Below are 21,359 nucleotides of genomic sequence, written 5' to 3'. Positions count from 1 at the left end.
TGATAAGCTAAGCAGGGCCAGCTCTGGCTACTGGCTGAATGGGAGAGCACCAGAAAAAGTTGGGACGGAAAGGAGTGAACTTTGGGTTTTGCCAGTGATGCAAATAGAGAGAGAGATAGCAAGTTGCAACTCCGATTCCCATTTCAGCCTTGGCTCTGGATTGTTGGAGGGACGGGCACCTTGTCCGTTTGAAAAGTGCCATTTTTGGGCCAGGCAGCTGCTGTCCAAGTTTTGCTGGGGATTTTAATTGCTGTAGATTTTCTTTTAAGACATTGCTGCATAAGCCTCTTCACGCAGGCTTTTCCTGCAGCCTGGAGAGAAACGACTTCAGGTTTTTAAAGACCTCAGCATGTAGCCCTTCCTCCAAATTCAAAATAGGATTCCTGAACCTTACCCCCCTTTTTTCCTCCCCCCAGCCATTTTCCCCTCTGAATTCCCCCATAAAATGAGGACTCAGAAGTCTGTGCAGGTGAGGATATTTTGCTGATGAGCCCACTCAACACATGTGGCTCAGGGGTTAGGCTGTCCTTTCAATATTGGCCTATTATTTTATCTTATTTAATCTACCTGGCTGCCTGCCTATCATTTCTCCTCTGTCTCTCTCTGCTCTTTCTATTTATTCTCCCATTTGGCTATTCTCTCTCCTATCTATCTGTCTGTCGGTCTATAATCTATTCTTTCATTCTCTCTCCATCCATGCATGCATGCATCTATCCATCCATCCATCCATCTCTCTCTCTCATCTGGCTATTCTCTCTCCTATCTGTCAGTCTATAATCTATTGTCTTTTTCTTTCTCCATCTGTGTATCCATCCATGCGTGCATCCATCTACTCATCCATCCATCTCTCTTAATATTTATTTTTCTTTCTTTTCTGTCTGCCTGCCTGCCCCCTCCCTCCCTCTCTCTCTCTCTCTCTCTAATCTCTCTCTCTCTCTCTCTCTCTCTCTCTCTCTCTCTCTCTCTCTCTCTCTCTCTCTGTGTGTGTGTGTGTGTGTGTGTTTGTGTGTGTATCTATCTATATATGTATCTCTATCAATATATATCTATATCCAGGGCTTTTTTCTCATAGAACGCTCAGAACGGAGTTCCGGCACCTTTTTTGGATGGAACCTTGTAGGGTAGGCAAGGTGGGTTGTATGACTTGTGTGAGTTCTGGCACCTTTTTCTTTTACAAAAAAGCACTGTCTATATCTATATATAATGTTTACATATCTCTATCTCTATCTCTCTATCTATCTATCTATCTATCTATCTATCTATCTATCTATCTATCTATCTATCTATCTATCTATCTATCTCTAGATAGACAGACAGACAGACAGATAATCTGTCATATCCATCCATCCCCAATTACAGCAATTTCTAATTGGTGACTTGGGGGAGGTTTTCATTTCATTTCATATTTTTTTTTCCTTCCCCGAACACCAAAGACTCGGACCAACTTTTGGGAGATCCTCCCGGGGCGAGCAATTCACACGTAACAAAAGTTCTCCTCCCTCCCCCGTCTCTCTCTACCCCTCTCCCCCCCCCCCCGCGCAAGGTTTAAAACCCTCGACGGCTCGAAAGCGTCCCCCCCCAACCCCCATCCTCGAAGTCAACCCCTCTCTCCTAGCGCTGGGCAGGTCGCGCTCGGCGGAAGACGCGTGTTAGAATATCCCAGGGGTCTTCAAACTTGGCCCTTTTATGACTTGTGGACTTCAACTCCCAGAATTCCTCAGCCAGCTTCGCTGGCTGAGGAATTCTGGGAGTTGAAGTCCACAAGTCATAAAAGGGCCAAGTTTGAAGACCCCTGGAATATCCCCTCCCTGCCGAGAAGACGCTCTCCCTCCCAAGCCAGGTCGTGTGAACTCGGGCCGGGCGCGACGCCAGAGGGAGTCGCAATAGAGCCAAGCGAGCTCTCGGGCTAGGAAGGGTCCGGGGTGCCGCGGGGTGGGCTTGGGGGGGTGGAAAGAGGGCAAGGCGGGCAGGCGGGACCAGCGAAGCCCCCGGTCGTGTGAACTCGGGCCGGGCGCGACGCCAGAGGGAGTCGCAATAGAGCCAAGCGGGCTTTCGGGCTAGGAAGGGTCCGGGGTGCCGCGGGGTGGGCTTGGGGGGGTGGAAAGAGGGCAAGGCGGGCAGGCGGGACCAGCGAAGCCCCCGGTCGTGTGAACTCGGGCCGGGCGCGACGCCAGAGGGAGTCGCAATAGAGCCAAGCGGGCTTTCGGGCTAGGAAGGGTCCGGGGTCCCGCGGGGTGGGCTTGGGGGGTGGAAAGAGGGCAAGGCGGGCAGGCGGGACCAGCGAAGCCCCCGGTCGTGTGAACTCGGGTCGGGCGCGACGCCAGAGGGAATCAATAGAGCCAAGCGAGCTCTCGGGCTAGGAAGGGTCCGGGGTGCCGCGGGGTGGGCTTGGGGGGGTGGAAAGAGGGCAAGGCGGGCAGGCGGGACCAGCGAAGCCCCCGGTCGTGTGAACTCGGGCCGGGCGCGACGCCAGAGGGAGTCGCAATAGAGCCAAGCGGGCTTTCGGGCTAGGAAGGGTCCGGGGTCCCGCGGGGTGGGCTTGGGGGGGTGGAAAGAGGGCAAGGCGGGCAGGCGGGACCAGCGAAGCCCCCGGTCGTGTGAACTCGGGTCGGGCGCGACGCCAGAGGGAATCAATAGAGCCAAGCGGGCTCTCGGGCTAGGAAGGGTCCGGGGTCTCGCTGGGTGGGCTGGGGGAGGTGGAAAGAGGGCAAGGCGAGCAGGCGGGAGCAGCGAAGCCCCCGGAGTGGGCAGCGTCCCGCCTCCCGGCCCGAACAATGCCGCCGGCCAGCCAGCCAGCCAGCTCGCCTCGCCTTCGCTGCAAGCCGAGCGGGGAGGCGTGGTGTGGCCGGGCGGGGTGGCGAGGAGGGAGGGAGCGGGGGGGGGGCGTCTTGCTTCCCCGGGAAGTGCGAGTCGGCGGAGCGATCCGGAGCGCTGCTTCTGGCCGGAGGAGGAGGAGGAGGAGGAGGAGGAAGAGGAGGAGGAGGAGGGATCGCCGGCCGGAGGAAAAAGCCCCGGAGGAGCATGGAGGCGGCGCCGCGGGGAGGCGGCCGGCCGGCCGGGCTCGGGCTATGGCGAGCGCCGCTGACCGCCCAGCCTTATTAGCCCGCCAAGGCGGCCGCCTCCAGGATGAGCAGCGGCGGCGGTGGAGGAGGAGGAGGAGGAGGAGGCGAAGTGGTTTGCTCCGGCTGGCTCCGCAAATCCCCGCCGGAGAAGAAGTTAAGGAGATACGTAAGTCCGGGCTCGGTGCGCTCCGGGTGGCGGTCGCAAGAGCGGGGTTTTTTTTTCCCAGAGGGGGAGGGGGGTCGCTTGGTCTTCTGCGCGCCCCTTCGCTCCTCTCCTGGCCGGCCTTGACTTCCCGGCTCTCCCGGCGGGGAGGGTCACCGGCGATCGAGGAGAGGAGAGGAGAGGCGGACGGGGGGTGGGGGGGCTTCCCTCGGGTCTGCTTTGAAGCCGATCGCCGGTGCCCATCCCCGCCGGGGGAGCCGGGAAGTCAAGGCCGGCCAGAGGAGGAGGAGGAAGGGGGGGGCAGGCAGGAGGGAGGGAGGGAAGCCCGGCCGTTGCCCTCCCCTCCGCTCGGCCGGACCCTCCCCCGGCGCGACCCTCCCCAGCCCCGATCGGCCTCCTTCCATCTGGCCCCGAAAGGGCTCCGGAGGGGAGGGGAAGGGGGGTCGGGGCTGGTGGGGGGGGCGAGGAGAGCAGGTGCAGCCGCCGCGCCTCTTGCCTTTCCAAGGGGTGGGGGGAAGGCAAGGCTTCCCCGCCCCCCCCCCGGAGATCGGGGTTACCGGGAGGGGGCAGGCCCCTTTCCCGCGGACCTCCGCTGCAAAAGAGGCCGGGGATCCGGAGAGCAAGCCAAGCGGAGATCTCACACACGGGAGCGGGAAGAGGTGATGGAGGGGAGGCGGTTGCTGTCCGGGGAGCCGGGCTGGCGATGCAACCTCTCCGATCCAGCTGGGGAAGGGGCGGCGGCGGCGATCGGGCCCCCTTCCCGGCTCTACCGGAGCGACCCCGGCGCTGCAGCCCGGCCAGCGGGGTGGAGCCGCGTGGGGCGTCGTGCAGCTGACCGCCGCCGCCGCCGCGTCCTGGGCGGAGCGGGGCTCTCCCCTTCCCGCGGCGGGGGTGAGCCGGGCGGCTGCTACAGGTGGCGGCGGCGGCGGCGGCGGCGTTGTTTGGGTTGGGGTGCTCGGCTTTGCTTGGCGGCAGCCCGCCCCCTAGCGGCGCCGGTGGGAAAAAGCGGCCTCTCGGGCCCGGAAAGACCTTTCGGGGGGAGACCAGGGTCGGGTTCCCACGACCGCCACCCCGGGTCGGGTTCTCACGACCGCCCGGGTCATCCGGGAAGAACCGCGCCGTGACCTTCGCGCTCTGGGCTGGGTTGAGCTGAGCTGAGCTGAGTTGAGTTGGTTGCTGCAACTGGACCGGAGAAGCGTGTACGGCGCTAAAGCCGGAAAGGGGGGGGGGGGTTTGCTAACTGGCTAACCAGGTTCGGCGTGTTGTGTGCACCTGCGGTGGGGCGAGGCCCTGGGGCGGAAGGCGCGTTGGACTCGCCTCTTGATTTATGGCGTTTGCTCCGCCTGCGTTGCGAGCGAGCAGGTTAGCTGCTGAAGTTCTTGTTTAAGCGCCGAGTTTGCTTTGCCTAGAAGGGAAAAAAAAAAGACCTGGCCTCGGTTCAGATGTTGGGCTGCCTTTTGTAGGCTCCCACACAGACGGCCCGTAGATTGATACGCCGCTTTCCAGCCCTCTGTGAACTGTTTATGGGTCAGCACATTGCCCCCAACGAGTCCTCGCTTAACTGACCTAGGAGGGAGAGAGGGAGGGAGGGAGAGAAAGAAAGAGAGCAATAGCACTTATATGCCACTCCATAGTGCTTTACTAAGCAGTTTACAGAGTCAGCATATTTGCCCCCAACAATCTGGGTCCTCATTCTACCGACGAAGGAAGGGAAGGAAGGAAGGAAGGAAGGAGAAGAAAGAAAGAAAGAAAGAAAGAAAGAAAGAAAGAAAGAAAGAAAGAAAGAAAGAAAGCAATAGCACTTATATGCCACTCCATAGTGCTTTACTAAGCAGTTTACAGAGTCAGCATATTTGCCCCCAACAATCTGGGTCCTCATTCTACCGACGAAGGAAGGGAAGGAAGGAAGGAAGGAGAGAAAAAGAAAGAAAGAAAGAAAGAAAGAAAAAGAAAGAAAGAAAGAAAGAAAGAAAGAAAAGAGAAAGAAAGAAAGAAAGAGCAATAGCACTTATATGCCACTCCATAGTGCAGGGGTGTCAAACTCAATTTCATTGAGGGCCGCATCAGCATTGCGGTTGCCCTCAAGGGGCCGGGTGGGTATGGCCTGGGTGGGCGTGGCCTACTGGGTGGGCGTGTCTAGAGTGCGTATGGCCTACTGGGTGGGCGTGGCCAGCTCTACATCCTTCGCATCAAGGGTGCCTATGGGGGCCTGGGCAGGAGTGGGACAGATCTGGGGGTCTCTGGCAGAAGGAGGGTCTCTGGGCCAGGGCCAAGGCAGTGGGGGCCGTTCCCTCACTGTTTCCAGGATGGCTTCGCGGGCCACATGAAACCACTTCGCGGGCCGGATCCGGCCCCCGGGCCTTGTGTTTGACATGTCTGCCATAGTGCTTTACTAAGCAGTTTACAAAGTCAGCCTATTTGCCCCCAACAATCTGGGTTCTCATTCTACCGACCAAGGAAGGAAGGAAGGAAGGACGGACGGAAGGAAGGAAGGAAGGAAGAAAAGAAAGAAAGAAAAGGAAAGAAAGAAAGAGAAATAAATAGCAATAGCACTTATATACCACTTCATAGTGCTTTTACAGCCCTCTCTAAGCGGTTTACAGAGTCAGCCTATTTGCCCCCAACAGTCTGGATCCTCACTTTACCAAACTTGAAGGAAGGAAGGAAGGAAGGAAGGAAGGAGAAAGAAAGAGATAGATGATAGATAGATAGATAGATGATAGATAGATAAAAGGAAAGAAAGAAATAGCAATAGCACTTATATACCACTCCATAGTGCTTTTACAGCCCTCTCTAAACAGTTTACAGAGTCAGCATATTGACACCCCAACAATCTGGGTCCTACTGACCTTGGAAAGGTGGAAGGCTGAGTCAACCTTGTGTCAAAATCGGCAAAATAAAAAAATAGGCAAAACGGAAGCCCCGCCCCTGCAATCAAAGCCCTTCCCCCTTTTTTATGTGCATTGCAGGGGGCAAGGCTTTGATGGTTCAGCTGTGTTGGCCATTTTGACTGCTTTGACCTGCTTTGCATTTTCACTTCCTGCTCCTTTCTTCAAATCAAAATACAGGTTGTCCTCGACTTACTTGTTTAGTGACTGTTCAATGTTACAACAGCCCTGAAAAAAGTGACTTACCACCATTTTTCCTATTTACGACCATGGCAGCATCCCATCCCATCAAAATTCCGATGCTTGGCAACTGGCTCGTATTTATGACGGTCGCAGTATCCCCGAGATAACATGATCCCCTTTTGCGACCTGTCTGACAAGCAAAGCCAATGGCGAACCACGATTGACTTAACAACTGTGATGATTCACTTAATGTCCATGGCAAGAATGGATGTAAAATGGGCCAAAACTGACTGAAAAACTGTCCTGCTTAGCAACAGGAACTGGGACTCCATTGTAGTCGTAGGTTGAGGATAACCTGTATAAAGGCTGTTGAGTCAAACTGCTCCAGGCATCTTTTGGAGTGGATTTGGGAGACATTTGGGGGATCCTGGTCAAATGTTGGCTTCCTTGTTTCACCTTCAGGCCTGGGATTCTTGGCTTCTCTCCCTGTCAGCTCTGATCCTGCTTAGCTTTTGAAGAGCCAGCAAGGACCAGATCTAGAACTAAGAAGAAATTTCTTGATAGTGAGAACAGTTAATCAGTGGATCAGTTTGCCTTTAGAAGTTGTGGGTGCTCTAATATTGGAGGTTTTCAAGAAGAGACTGGACAAGCGTTTGTCTGGAATGAGCCTGGGGTTGGACTAGAAGACCTCCAAGGTCCCTTTTGACTCTGTTACTCTGTTATTCTGCCTGGAAGGATTTTGCCCACCCTGGATAGGCAGCTGCAATCGGAACCCCCTTTTCCTCCGTTCTGTTCCCACCTCTGTTTCTGTAACTCATAAAACAACATCCACAAAAATTCCGTATAAATTTGCTCTTGGCTCAAAAAGGAGTGATTAAAAAAAAAAGTGACGTCTCTTTGGAGCTGAGCCCAGAAACGAAAACGATTGTGATATTCTTGACAAGAGAGAAGTGGTTTCTTATGACGGGGAATTATTGTTTTCAAGTTTCCAGTCTAGTCTACGACTCTGGCATTACCTGGTGGTCTCTACTCCGTTCTGCTCCTTTCTCTTTAAGCGAGGCCTCAACTGGACCCTCCTTCCAATTCAACTTTTTCTTTTTCCAGAGAATGCATGGGAATGGGCGCTTGGCCAGGAACACAGGTACATTCACTTAGTGACCATTTGAAGTTACAAGAGTGCTGAAAAAAGTGATTTATGACCATTTTCACACTTAACGACCGTTGTAGCAGCCCCATGGCCAGGGGATCAAAATTTGGACACTGGTTTATATTTATGACGATTGCAGTTCTGGGAGTTAACAGAGTAACAGACTGGAAGGGACCTTGGAGGTCATCTAGTCCAACCCCCTGCTCAGGCAGGAAACCCTATACCGCAGGTCTGCAACCCGTGGCTCCGGAGCCGCATGCGGCTCTTTCAGCCGTCTCCTGCGGCTCCCAGTCCTCTGCCATGTGCAGTCCAAAAAAAAAAAAAGTGGGACTAAAAAAGTTCAACCAATCAATTAAAATATGCAGGGGAGGTGCATATCTCGCCTTGGCTCCACTCTTCAGTCAAACCCTGTTCTGCGCATGCGCGCATGTATGCGCATGTGCACACATTTTTTTGCGGCTCCCAGTTTTTCCTTTTGTGAGGGAACCGGTTCTGAGTGGCTCTTTCACTGTTTCAGGTTGCTGACCCCTGCCCTATACCATGTCAGAAAAATGGTTGTCCAATCTCTTCTTAAAAACCTCCAGTGTTTTTAAGGCAAGTAGTTCCACTGATTTAATTGTTCTCACTGTCAAAAACAATTCTCCTTAATTCTAGGTTGCTTCTCTCCTTGATTAGTTTCCATCCATTCTTGTCTTCTGGCGCTTTGGAGAATAGCTTGACACACACACCCCTCCTCTTTGTGGCAGCCCCTCAAATATTGGAACACTGCTATCATGTCACCCCTACTCCTTCTTTTCTCTAGACTAGATATCCTCCATTCCTGCAGTCGTTCTTCGTTTGTAATAGCTTGTAATTCAGTCATCTTTGTTGCTCTTCTCTGCACTCTTTCCAGAGTCTCAACATCTTTTTTATAATATGGTGACCAAAACTGGATGCAGCATTCCGAGTGTGGCCTTACCAAGGCCTCGTAGAGTGGTACTAACACTTCACGTGATCTTGATTCTATCCCTTTGTTGAAGTCCACCAGTCTTTAAAACTGCCAAAGTAGAGAAACATTGGCCTAATGTTAGAGATAATAAATTCAGAACCAACTTTAGGTCAATAACAAACTCACGTAGGTCTGTTCAGACAACCTGCATTCATAGGGATGGGTTATTGGGAATGGATTTTGCAGCCTAAGTAAGGTATTATGAATCAGCAGACTCCTGAGTTTGACTTGGCAAGCTTCTCTTGCCAGGAGTGAAGTGATGGATGTGGTTTGGCCACTGTTAGTCAGAACGCATAGACATAGGGACTGTGCGTTCCTAATCCTGGGAGAATCTAGATTTGATTCTCGGGGGCTCTAAAATATCCCAGCGCCATTAAAATGACTTTTAAATAAGAGCAGGGCGGACGATTGAGGCCTCTTCCTTGCAATGAAACGAAGAGATGGGTGCGTGGGCTTGCCCAATTTAGCACTGTGCTAAGAAAGTGAAAATGAAAATATTTTAAATTCTCACAGTGAGAATCTCCTTTAGAAGAGGATATTGGTAGCTCAGGGTTGAACTGCAGGGTCCTTGGTGGTCTCTGAGCTGGGTTGTTTTTTTGCAGACGTTTCATCACCCAACTAGGTAACATCATCAGTGCTACAAGGGAGAGGGGTTTGTGGAGTGGAAGAGGAGGAGGACGACTGTGGAGTCCTTGGCACTCTGTGAGCTTGGTTGTTTTTTGCAGACGTTTCATGACCCAACTAGGTAACATCATCAATGCTAGAAGAGAGTAGGGTTTCAAGGAGAGAAGCAACCTAGAACTAAGGAGAAACTTCCTGACAGTTAGAACAACTAACCAGTGGAACAACCTGCCTCCAGAAGTGGTGAATGCTCCAACACTGGAAGTTTTTAAGAAGAGACTGGACAGCCATTTGTCTGAAATGGTATAGGGTTTCCTGCCTGAGCAGGGGGTTGGACTAGTTGACCTCCAAGGTCCCTTCCTCCTCCTCCTCCTCCTCCTCCTCCTCCTCCTCCTCCTCCTCCTTCTTCTTCTTCTTCTTCTCCCGACAAGAAAAGTCAGCTGGGGAGGGGGAGCTGGATTCTCGTTAACAACCACATGATTCACTTAACAACTGAAATGATTTGCTTAACAACCTTAGCAAAAAAAAAGGTTGCAAAACTGGGTTTGACTCCTTAACAATCGCTTTGCTTAGCACTGAAAATTCCTGGCCACGTTTAAATATTTTCCCACTACTGGAGAGCAGCCTCGGGTTCAAAGGGCGCAGGGGCAAAGATAAAATATCCTGGTTTTAGCAACAGCTTCGAGGGCTGATCAGAGAGGCTGGAATTTCTGGGAATTTTGTGGGTTGGGTAGAGGACAGCTGCATGTAAAAAAGATGCTGAGACTCTAGAAAGAGTGCAGAGAAGAGCAACAAAGAAGACCAGGGGACTGGAGGCTAAAACATATAAGGAACGGTTGCAGGAACTGTGTATTTCTAGTTTAATGAAAAAAAGGAGTAGAGGGGACATAATAGCCGTCTTCCAGTATCTCAGGGGCTGCCCCAAAGAAGAGGGAGTCAAGCTATTCTCCAAAGCATCAGAAGGCAGAAGTTACGTTCAAAGTTTCAGTGACACTGAAAGCAGTGAGTTATATCCGTTTTTCACACTTATGACCGTTATAGCATCCCTACGGGGACGTGATCAGAATTGGAATTCTGGGTCACTGGTTCATATTTAGGACAGTTGCGGCGTCCTGGGATCACATGATCCCCTTTTGTGACCTTTTTGACCAGAAAAGTCACTGGGGAAAACCAGGTTCACCTAAATACTTTGTGACTATCTTAACTGGACAGCTGTGGTGAGACAATTCGTAAAACGGAGCAAAGTTCATTTTAACAGCTATCATTTTTGGCAATTGTGGGCTGAAATGTGATAGCAATTCGAGGACTACCTGCATTTTGATCCTCGTTCCAGACAGGTTGACCCACATCCTAGCATCCTAGGCCTGACTTATCACTCCATTTTTAAGAATTTCTCAAGGCAGTTTCTAGGCCTCTGAAACGGTCTGGCCCAGGGGTAGTCAACCTTGGCTCTTTTATGACTCGTAGACTTCAACTCCCAGAATCCCTCAGCCAGCATGGGGAAAACTTTGGCCCCTTCATGACTTGTGGACTTCAACTCCCAGAATTCCTGAGCCAGCATGGGGGAAACTTTGGCCCCTTCATGACTTGTGGACTTCAACTCCCAGAATCCCTCAGCCAGCATGGGGAAAACTTTGGCCTCTTCATGACTTGTGGACTTCAACTCCCAGAATTCCTGAGCCAGTCAGAGAGAAACTTTGGCCCCTTCATGACTTGTGGACTTCAATTCCCAGAATTCCTGAGCCAGTATGTGGAGACTATGGTCCCTTTATGATTTGCAAACTTCAACTCCCAGAATTCCTGAGCCAGCATGGGGGAACTACATGGCCCCTTCATGACTCGTGGACTTCAACTCCCAGTATTCCTGAGCCAGCATGGGGAAAATTTGGCCTCTTCATGACTTGTGGACTTCAGCTCCCAGAATTCCTGAGCCAGTCAGAGAGAAACTTTGGCCCCTTCATGACTTGTGGACTTCAACTCCCAGAATTCCTCAACCAGCATGGGGGAATCTTTGGCCCCTTCATGATTCCTCAGCCAGCATGGAGGAAACTTTGGCTCCTTCATGACTTGTGGACTTCAATTCCCTGAGCCAGAATGTGGAGACTATGGTCCCTTTATGATTTGCAAACTTCAACTCCCAGAATTCCTGAGCCAGCATGGGGGAACTACATGGCCCCTTCATGACTCGTGGACTTCAACTCCCAGAATTCGTGAGCCAGCATGGCTGGCTCAGGAATTCTGGGAGTTGAAGTCCACGAGTCATAAAAGAGCCAAGGTTGCCTACCCCTGGTCTGGCCAATAAAGAAAAGGCAGGAAAGGTGGCATCTGCTGCTCCAATTTTTGTTTAAAATTAAGATAATCCTTTTAAGCATTTTACAAAAAGCCAATCGGCGAAGGAGTCTGGTAACGATCAAGTCTGTGGCACATTCAGGGCCAAAAGGGATATTTCAGGCGCAAAGGATATTCTGGGATAATAAAAAAAAAAACGGGCTGCAATAATCCATAGCAAAGAAGAAAGTCAATTGAAAGGAATTGGCTCAATATGAAAGGCTGTTTTATCTTGCTTTGTAGCGCTGACAGATCAAGCCGAATCTCTGTCAGACTGATCCAGGGACACACTTAACTCTCCCTCAGTCTGTTTACATTTTGTGAAGCACGTCACACCCGCAAGGAGCATCGCTCTTGGTACTGATGGAGTCCCAAGCTGATTTATGGCTTAGGATTTTTTTTAAAAAAAGCTCTTGAAATCAGCTTCAGGGGCCTGCCGGTAGTCCTCAACTTACAACCATTCATTTAGTGACCATTCGGAGTTACAACGGCACCAGAAAAGTGACTTAGGACCCTTTTTCACACTTATGACCGTGGCAGCCAGGGTCACGTGATCAAAATTCGGCCACTTGCCAACTGGTTCATGTTTATAACGGTTACAGTGTCCTGGGGTCATGTGATCCCCTTTTGCAACCTCCTGGCAAGCAGTCAATGGGGAATCCAGGCTCACTTAACAACCGTGTTAAGAACTTAACAACCGCAGGGATTCGCTTAACAGCCGTGGCGAGAGAGGTTACAAAATGGGGCAAGATTCACTTAACGATCGCCTTGCTTTGCAACAGAAATCTTGGGCTCAGTTGTGTTTGTAATTTGAGGACTACCTGTACAGAATGACAAAATAACAAGAGCTGGAAGGGACCTTGGAGGTCTTCTAGTCCACCCCCCTGCTCAAGCAGGAGACCCTCTCCCATTTCAGACAAATGATTGTCCAATCTCTCCTTAAAAACCTCCAGTGTTGGAGTATGGAGGAATTATGGCCCCTTCCTCAGCCAGCGTGCCTGGCTGAGGAATTCTGGGGAGTTGAAGTCCACAAGTCATAAAAGGGCCACGTTTGAAGACCCCTGTCTTACTCCAATCTTCCTTTGTAGACCTGTGAAGGTCATAACCCACAACTTCTGGTGGCAAGTTGTTCCACTGATTAATTGTTCTCATTGTCAGGAAATTTCCACTTAGTCCTAGGTTGCTTCTCTCCTTGATTAGTTTCCATCCGTTGCTTCTTGTCTTGCCTTCAGGCACTTTGGAGAATAGGTTGACCCCCCCCCCTCTTCTTTGGGGCAGCCCCTCAAATATTGGTACAATGTTTGTTATACAGAAGTCCCATTCTTATCCAGGTGATTCCAGACAGACAAATGTGTTTCCCACGCCCACCCACCCCGTACTTTAGTTGCAAAGTATTTTGCAGAAAAGATTTTCTATCTTTCTTACACACACACACACCCCTCCTCTTTTATCTTTCCATCTCTTCCTTATCTCGCTCTTTTTCCATTTTATCAAGCCCTTTTACCCCAAAGGTGTGGCAGCCACAAAACAAACTTAAAACACGTTAAGTTTCTATTTGGATAGCGTTCTCCTTCGTGCTTATCATTTCTGAAGATGGAAAAGGCTGTTTTGTAAAAAGAATAAAAGGTAAAGGTTCCCCCGCACATGCATGCTAGTCGTTTCCGACTCTAGGGGCCGGTGCTCATCTCCGTTTCAAAGCCAAAGAGCCAGCGCTTGTCCGAGGACGTCTCCGTGGTCATGTGGCCGGCATGACTAGACGCCAAAGGCGCACGGAACGCTGTTACCTTCCCACCGTAGTGGTCCCTATTTTTCTACTTGCATTTTTACGTGCTTTCGAACTGCTAGGTTGGCAGAAGCTGGGACGAGTAACAGGTGCTCACTCTGCTACGCGGCACTCGGGATTCGACCCGCCAAACTGCCGACCTTCCGATCGACAAGCTCAGCGTCCTAACCCACTGAATAGATGGGAGAAAAATCAGCAACCGGAAACTAGCAAGGCAGGGCTGTGTTCAAAATGTGGCTTTGTTGTGTTTGTGTGCCTGCTTTGGGGATTGTTAGTTGGAAGAGGGGGTCTGTATTTTGCAAATACTGAAAAGGTGGTCTTACTTTGCCTCATCAAAAGACGATCTAGGCCAGGAGCGTCCAACCTTAGCAACTTTAAAGACCTGTGGACTTCAACTCCCAGAATTCCAGCTGAGGAATTCACCCCTGGTCTAGGGGTAGGCAACCTTGGCTCTTTTATGACTCATGGACTTCAACTCCCAGAATTCCTCAGTCAGCTGAGGAATTCTGGGAGTTGAAGTCCATGAGTCATAAAAGAGCTGAGGTGGCCTACCCCTGAGAACAGGTTGTGGAAAGGGAAAGAGAAGAAATAAAATAATTTTTAATTTTTTCCCCTCTGGCATTATATTTTTTTCAATTTTAGTTCTGTCAGAGCTTTGAAAGTAAAGATGGAAGAACCCAAAAGGTCCTTGCAGGATTGGGGCAAATTTGGCAATGGTTTCAACCTTGTTAGGTTGAAGATGGGTGGACTTCAACTTGGAGGATTCCTCAGCCAGCCAAGCTGGCTGGGGAATCCTCCAAGTTGAAGTCCACCCATCTTCAACCTAACAAGGTTGAGAAACATATGCTGTTGAATTCCCCAATGAGCGGTTAGCCAACTGCCTTGCAAGCAAATGACCAACTCCAGCTATGTGCTGGACTTAGGGAGGCGTGCAGGCGGTCGTGTAAAATTGCACAGTGGTGCAAATGGTTGAAAGGAGGCTCATCCTTCAGATATGTGGATTTCCACACCCTGAGTTCCCAGCTGTGGGATTTGAAGTCTTCCAAACATCGGGAGGATCATTTGGGGAAGGACAGGCTAATGTTATCTCAAGAATGTAAAAAATCCCCCCTTTTTACAGTCTTAGCTTAGAGCAAGTTTCTCAAGCTTGGCCACTCAACTAGTTGAGAGACTGTGGTTTAGAGTCGGGGGGGGGGGGAGAAGAACAGAACAGAATAGAAAGATGGGATGGGATGGGATGGGAAGATAGAATGGAATGGAATTAGAATAGAATAGAATAGAATAGAATAGAATAGAATAGAATAGAATAGAATAGAATAGAATAGAATAGAATAGAATAGAATAGAATAGAATAGAATAGAATAGAATAGAATATATGGAATAGAATAGAATAGAATAGAATAGAATAGAATAGAATAGAATAGAATAGAATAGAATAGAATAGAATAGAATAGAATAGAATAGAATATATGAAATAGAATAGAATAGAATATATGGAATAGAATAGAATAGAATAGAATAGAATAGAATAGAATAGAATAGAATAGAATAGAATAGAATAGAATAGAATAGAATAGAATAGAATAGAATAGAATAGAAGAATAGAATATATGGAATAGAATAGAATAGAATAGAATAGAATAGAATAGAATAGAATAGAATAGAATAGAATAGGATGGAATAGAATAGAATAGAATAGAATAGAATAGAATAGAATAGAATAGAATAGAATAGAATAGAATTAGAATAGAATAGAATAGAATAGAATAGAATAGAATATATGCAATAGAATAGAATTAGAATAGAATAGAGTAGAATAGAATAGAATAGAATAGAATAGAATAGAATAGAATAGAATAGAATAGAATAGAATAGAATAGAATAGAATAGAATAGAATAGAATAGAATAGATGGAATGGAATGGAATGGAATAGAATAGAATTAGAGTGTAGAATAGAGAGTAGAATAGAGAGGAGAGGAGAGGAGAGTACAATTTTTTTATTGGCCAAGTGTGATTGGACACACAAGGAATTTGTCTCCACTGCATAAGCACTGATTGTACATGCAAGCAACAAGTGAGAAATCATAAAATACATATCATCATAAACCTTAAGATACAACACTCAGTGGTCATCATGGGATACTAAATAAAAGCAATCGACATAAATCTTAAGATACAAACAACAAAGTGGATGCTAAAGGAAAAGGTAATAGGAGAGACGAGAAGGATAATAGTAATAAAGGCCTACTATGTGGTTTGACATCCCAGAGGCACAAGACAGTGTGGTGGGAATTAAGTTGTTTAGCAGAGTGGGGGGGAAAACTGTCTCTGGGTCTTGTGCAGTGCCCCATAGCGTCATCTTGAGGGAAGGAGTTGAAGACCAGTTAGTTGCCATGTATCTCACAAGCAGAGGTTGACATCGACTTACAACCATTCATTTAGTGACTGTTTGAAGATACAGCGATGCTGAAAAAAGTGGCAGGTCCTCGCGCTTACGATGGTTTGCGGAATCCCCACAGTCATGGCATCAAAATTTGGGTGTTTGGCAACCGACACGTATTTACAACAGTTGCAACGTGCCAGAGTCACATAACCGCCATTTGCGACCTTCCCAGCTGGTGTCAGACAAGCACAAGTCAATAGAGGGAAGCTGGGTTTGCTTAATGACCACATGATTCACTTAACAACGGTGGTTAAAAAAAAGTCATCAAATCAGATGCAAGTCACTTAATGGGAATCATTTAATAACAGAATAATGACTGCACGATTCCGTTAACAACTGCAGGGCTTAACAACGGTGGCAAAGAAAACCAGGAAATTGGACGCAAATCACTTAATGTGAATCCCTTAAATCAGAATAACAGAATAATGACTGCACGATTCAGTTAACAACTGCAGCGATTAGCTTAGGAGCCATGGGGGGAAAAGTTTCTAAAATCAAGTGTGACTCATTTAATGACTATCTTGCTTAGCAATGGAAACTCAGGTGATAAGCCACAATTATTTTCTGTAATTTGGAGTATTTCCAGAAAGGATCAGTTACAGATAAGACCTGATCAGCCCCCAAAGGGGTGATATTCTTTAGGTAAATAAGGGGGATGGATCTGTTCTGGGGGCTGGCTTAAAACTTGGCTAAGACTTCAAGAAAGATTCAGGTTGTCTGACCAGAATACGGACAGATAACTCTGAATGTTTTAAATATATTTTTAACGAGGAGGAGGAGGAAAATGTTTTGTGGCACCTCCAGTCCCTTAGTTACCTTTCCCTGTGTGTTGAAAGAGCTTGACCGACTGTTGTGTAAATATTTTGCCAACTATGGATTTATATGAATTGGAGAGGGGCTTTCTTTTGGCCACCACCCAAAATTAAAGTGTCAGATGTTTGCGTGAGTGGGCTTTCTGAAATAAGCAACACACACAGCTGAATCTGTTTTTCTGCTTTAGAATCTGAGAGAGACAACTTGGTCGGGCGGGCAACCACAATATTTAAATTTCCCCGATGATATTTTTTTTCCTGCTTAACATAGTAGCTCAACATAGTAGCCCGTTTGCAGAGACCAATGGTAAATATTTGCCTAAAGACACGAATGAGTAACAGTTGTCCTCAGTTGTGCAGGTCACAACCCCTGGAGCTGGGTTGTGTTGTATTTTTATTTCATGGATCGATCAGATTTTTATCCTGCCATTCTTGCTTTATAAGTAACTCAAGATGGCAAATATACACGTAATCCTCAACTTACAACCAATCACTTAATGGCCATTCGAACGAATGATGGACCAATTAAGAGGCTGTTCGTGATCCTGCAGAGCTTATCCCTTAAGCAAGGCCTTTTCAACCAGCGGTACGGGTACCACCTGTGGTACGTTGGCACCTGGCAGGTGGTACGCGACCATCCTAGAAAAGTGGTAGCGGGGGAGGGGAATGAGCTGAACCGGTGGCAGCACCGCACAAGCCTGAGCGAGAGACGGCTGGAGCTGCAGGGCTGTCAGGGCTCAGCGGAAGCGCCAGGATCAGCGCCAGGATCCAGCTGGAGCTCAGCACTGATCCTGGCGCTTCTGAGCCCAGAAGAAGCACCGATCAGCTGGAAAGTTGCAGCATCTCCAGGGTCTTGTGATTTACATTCAGATGCTTGGGAACTGATTCATATTTATGACGGTCACAGTGTCCCAGCGTCACAGGAAGTGACCAAAACCTGCTGCAACCACCCAGCAGAGGGGGGGGAATAAAAACCAAACACCCCCCACCCACCCCCGCTGCCAATCCTCAACAGAAATGCTCACAACAGTGAAAACCTCGGACAGGAGGAAGAGCGCCGCCGGGCGGGCAGGCAGGTGTCTTGCTCGGCTGTGGCTTGGGGGGCCCTTTTTTCAGTGCCATTGTAACTTCGAACAGTCACTAAGCGAACTGTTGTAAGTCGAGGACTACCTGTACTTCACTTTTTTCCTTTTTTTTTTTTTTTTGGTCATCAGGTTTTTGACATCTTGCTAGGCGACTGGTGGTACTCGGATGTTGCCATATCCTAAAAGTGGTACAACGGGTAAAAAGGTTGAAAAGCCCTGGAGTAGAATGCTGACTTCCTTGGGTTTTAATCCTGTCAGACAAATGTAATTCATTTTACCCCCTTATCTTTAGTCTGTCTATTACCTCCACTGAGCCCTCTTTGTGGATCAACAGGCCTGACTCAATGTTTCCGCTTTTCACAATAGCCAGAGGTTTCGTGAGCGAAACATTCTTTCTGTATTTCTTTTCCTGGGTTTTATTCTTGTGATTTGGGAGGGCATAGTAAAAATGATTGGGGTGTGTGTAAGAGGTTCTTACCATATGAGAATGCAGCCAAATCAGAGGATTTAGTACCCGCCTTATTCTGCACTTATTCACAAGACCTTGCTTGGAATGCGGCATCCAGTTTCGGTTACCACGATGTAAAAAAGATGTTGAGACTCTGGAAAGAGTGCAGAGAAGAGCAACAAAGATGATTAGGGGGCTGGAGGCTAAAACATATAGGGAACGGCTGCTGGAATTGGGGATGTCTAGTAGTTTAATGAAGAGAAGGACGAGGGGGGACATGTTAGCAGTCTTCCAATATCTCAGGGGCTGCCCCAAAGAAGAGGGAGTCAAGCTGTTCTCCAAAGCGCCTGAAGGCAGGAGAAGAAGCAACGGATGGAAACTAGTCAAGGAGAGAAGCAACCTAGAACTAAGGAGAAATTTCCTGACAGAAATTTCCATTCTATTCTATTCTGTCCCATTCCGTCCCGTCCCGTCCCATTCCATTCCATTCCATTCCATTCCATTCCATTCCATTCCATTCCATTCTATTCTATTCTATTCTATTCTATTCTATTCTATTCTATTCTATAATCGAGTCTAGTCTTATCTCTACTCTACTCTACTCTACTCTACTCTACTCTACTCTACTCTACTCTACTCTACTCCACTCCACTCCACTCCACTCCACTCCACTCCACTCTTCTAAACAGCAAAGTCTCAGTGTCTCATATCTTAGCAGCTACCTGCAGTGGATTTGCATTCAATTACGTTGCCCCGAAAGTCAAACCAATGAAATGTTTTCTCTGGCTCTGGGTGCATTTTTGTCCTCATGGGTTTCAGAAAGGGGCTGTCAATGGTTCGCAGTGTAAAGTGGAAGCACCAGCTTGGAAGCTGTTGATAACAAAATGCTGTGGCTGACAAGGGGCATGCATCCATTCCAGATGTTGTACAGATGCAGAGTTTTAGGCCCTTCCTTTTGTGCAAGCAGCTGGTCACTTGAGTGGGAGGATTTAGCTCTGGAGGGGGCGGGGAAAGGATTCAAATGCAGATGTTAAGCCCGAGATCATATCCTGGGTTTCTTTAACCTGTGAAACAATGCACTTCTTAATCTGACGCTCTGTGCGGTAGGCAGAAGAATTCAGGAGGAACCGGAGCGGAGAGAAGTTAAAAAAAAAACTACAACAACTGTAGCATAATTAAACAGAGGATGCAAAACAAGCCATGTTTTTCCCTCCTGACTTCCTGCAGTTGGCTTGCTCTTTAGGAGCAATAATATGAATATCTGCCAAGTAGCAGCTCAGAAACATGTTTTGGAAAAAAAGAAAAGAAAAAGCAGGAACGTAGGAAAATGTCAGCTGTGCCTCGACGGATTCTAATCGTATCTCATCATGTAAGATAATTTTTAGGTTGTTTTTTCCTTTTAAAAATTGCATTGGTGGGGGGGAAGGGGCTGTGGAAATAGGAACTTTGGGGATTTTTTTAAAAAATCCGCGGGATTTTTTTTTAGGAGTGGGGGGGAAATAACCACCAGGATTGAGATGCTGATGCATGCTGGGGAAGAGAAAAGCAGACCTTAAAAATTAGAATTACAGTATGATAGATATTCTTGATGTCCACAAGTACCAGCAGTCTCTACCCTGGTGTACAGTTAATTGTGCAATTAAAATTCAGTGAAAGGGAGCAAATAGTATCTTTGGGAAATGGGGAAGCTTTTAATCAGGAAAGGAATGAAATCCAAATTGCTCTCCTGTTGTCCTTATTGTCACTTTACAACCTGGAAACATATGGCCTGTCCTTTAGCCAAAAAAAACCCTTAAAAATACAAAATCCTTGGCCAAACTACAGGTAGTCCTTGATTTACAACCTTTCATTGAGAGATGACTCAAAATTACAATAACACTGAAAAAAGGGACTTATGACCATTTTTCACACTTACGACCGTTGCACCGTCCCCATGGTCACGCGACCGAAATTTGGACTCTTGGCAACTGACTCATATTTATGACGGTTGCAATAACCCGGGATCACGTGACCAACTTTTGCGACCTTCTGACGAGCAAAGTCCATGGGGAAGCCGGATTCACTTAACAACCTAGTTCCTAACTTAACAACTGCAGTGATTTGCTTAACGGCCATGGCAAGAAAGGTTTTATAAAATGGGGCAAAATAACATTTAACACATGTTTAGCCGCAGAGGTTTTGGGCTCAACTGGGGTTATATGTTGAGCTCCACCTGTAATGTTTGCATGGGGATAACCCACAAATGCTTGTGCAGAAGAACTAGCTTTACAGCTTGATGGGCCTCGGTAGTCCTTGAGTTACAACTTATGTTCTGACCAATGGCCTCTGGGTGCATTTATTGACAGTGAGAACAATTAACCAGTGGAACAACCTGCCTCCAGAAGCTGTGAATGCTCCATCACTGGAAGTTTTTAAGAAGAGACTGGACAGCCATTTGTCTGAAATGGTACAGGGTTTCCTGCCTGAGCAGGGGGTCGGACTAGATGACCTCCAAGGTCCCTTCCAACTATTATTATTATTATTATTATTATTATTATTATTATTATTATTATTATTATTATTATTATTATTATTATTATTATTAATCATCGCACAGTCAGCCAGATGTTCAGATTGGATTTGGCATTTTTGTCTACCTATCGAGTCCTTACCAAGGACCTGGAATAGGCAGATATGGATGTTTGATGGTATTATAGATATTGTCGCAGGATGGAAGCAGTTCCTAGCAAGGCTGCCTTTTGCAATTGACTAATGGCGAATTTGTCAATGCCGATGATGGTGTTCAAGTGGCGCTTCCGTTGTTTGGGGATTGCACCCAAGGCGCCTATTCCTATTGGTACCAACCTTGCTTGCCTTTGCCACAGTCTTTCTATTTCTATTTGTAGGTCTTTGTATTTTGTTATCTTCTCCAGTTCTTTCTCGTCTATTCTGCTGTCTCCAGGCACTGCCACATCATCATCATCATCATCGCCATTTGCAGCATCTCGTAGTCATTTTACATTGGTTTTTGCCAAAAATCAACATTTCCTTCCAGTTTGTGCCCAAACAATTTCCCGAAAACCCACATTTCCTTCCGCTTTCCTAAAAAAAAGAAGCGCTCCGTAGCAAACAATGGGCTTGCTTAATGGCTAGAGCATTCGCTTAATAACGGCATTCCCGGAACGACTGCCACAAAAAAAACAGTGGTAAAGTCAGAGTCCAGTTATGGGATGGTCTGCTTTACAACCATCGCAAACTTCCGAATGTCATTGGCAGGCGCAATTGCGGTCGTAACTCGAAGACTGCCCGGGTACGTGTAACTCCGATGGTCAACCGAGCCGAGACTTAGCTGAACAGACAAAACAATGTAACGATTTACCCCCGATGCGCCGTGAGGATGTCAAGGCCACCGCCGTTGCTCTCAGCGC

General features: G+C 47.9%; 1 protein-coding gene across 1 annotated transcript in view; it reads left to right on the top strand.

Moving 5' to 3' along the window:
• The first annotated feature begins 3,026 nt into the window (after positions 1–3,026).
• The window catches only part of GAB2 (GRB2 associated binding protein 2), a 141,059-nt gene continuing 122,726 nt past the window's right edge, over positions 3,027–21,359 (top strand). Inside the window, exon 1 of the mRNA XM_081327825.1 lies at positions 3,027–3,228. Within this exon, the coding sequence (XP_081183951.1) occupies positions 3,127–3,228 (102 nt within the window). The 5' untranslated portion in view covers positions 3,027–3,126. The remainder of the gene's footprint in view (positions 3,229–21,359) is intronic.

This window comes from Vipera berus (genome assembly GCF_964194415.1).
Source record: "Vipera berus genome assembly, chromosome: 4".
Lineage (NCBI taxonomy): Eukaryota > Metazoa > Chordata > Lepidosauria > Squamata > Viperidae > Vipera > Vipera berus.
The sequence above is the reverse complement of the archived record's forward strand: the minus strand, read 5'-3'. Positions and strand labels throughout refer to the sequence as shown.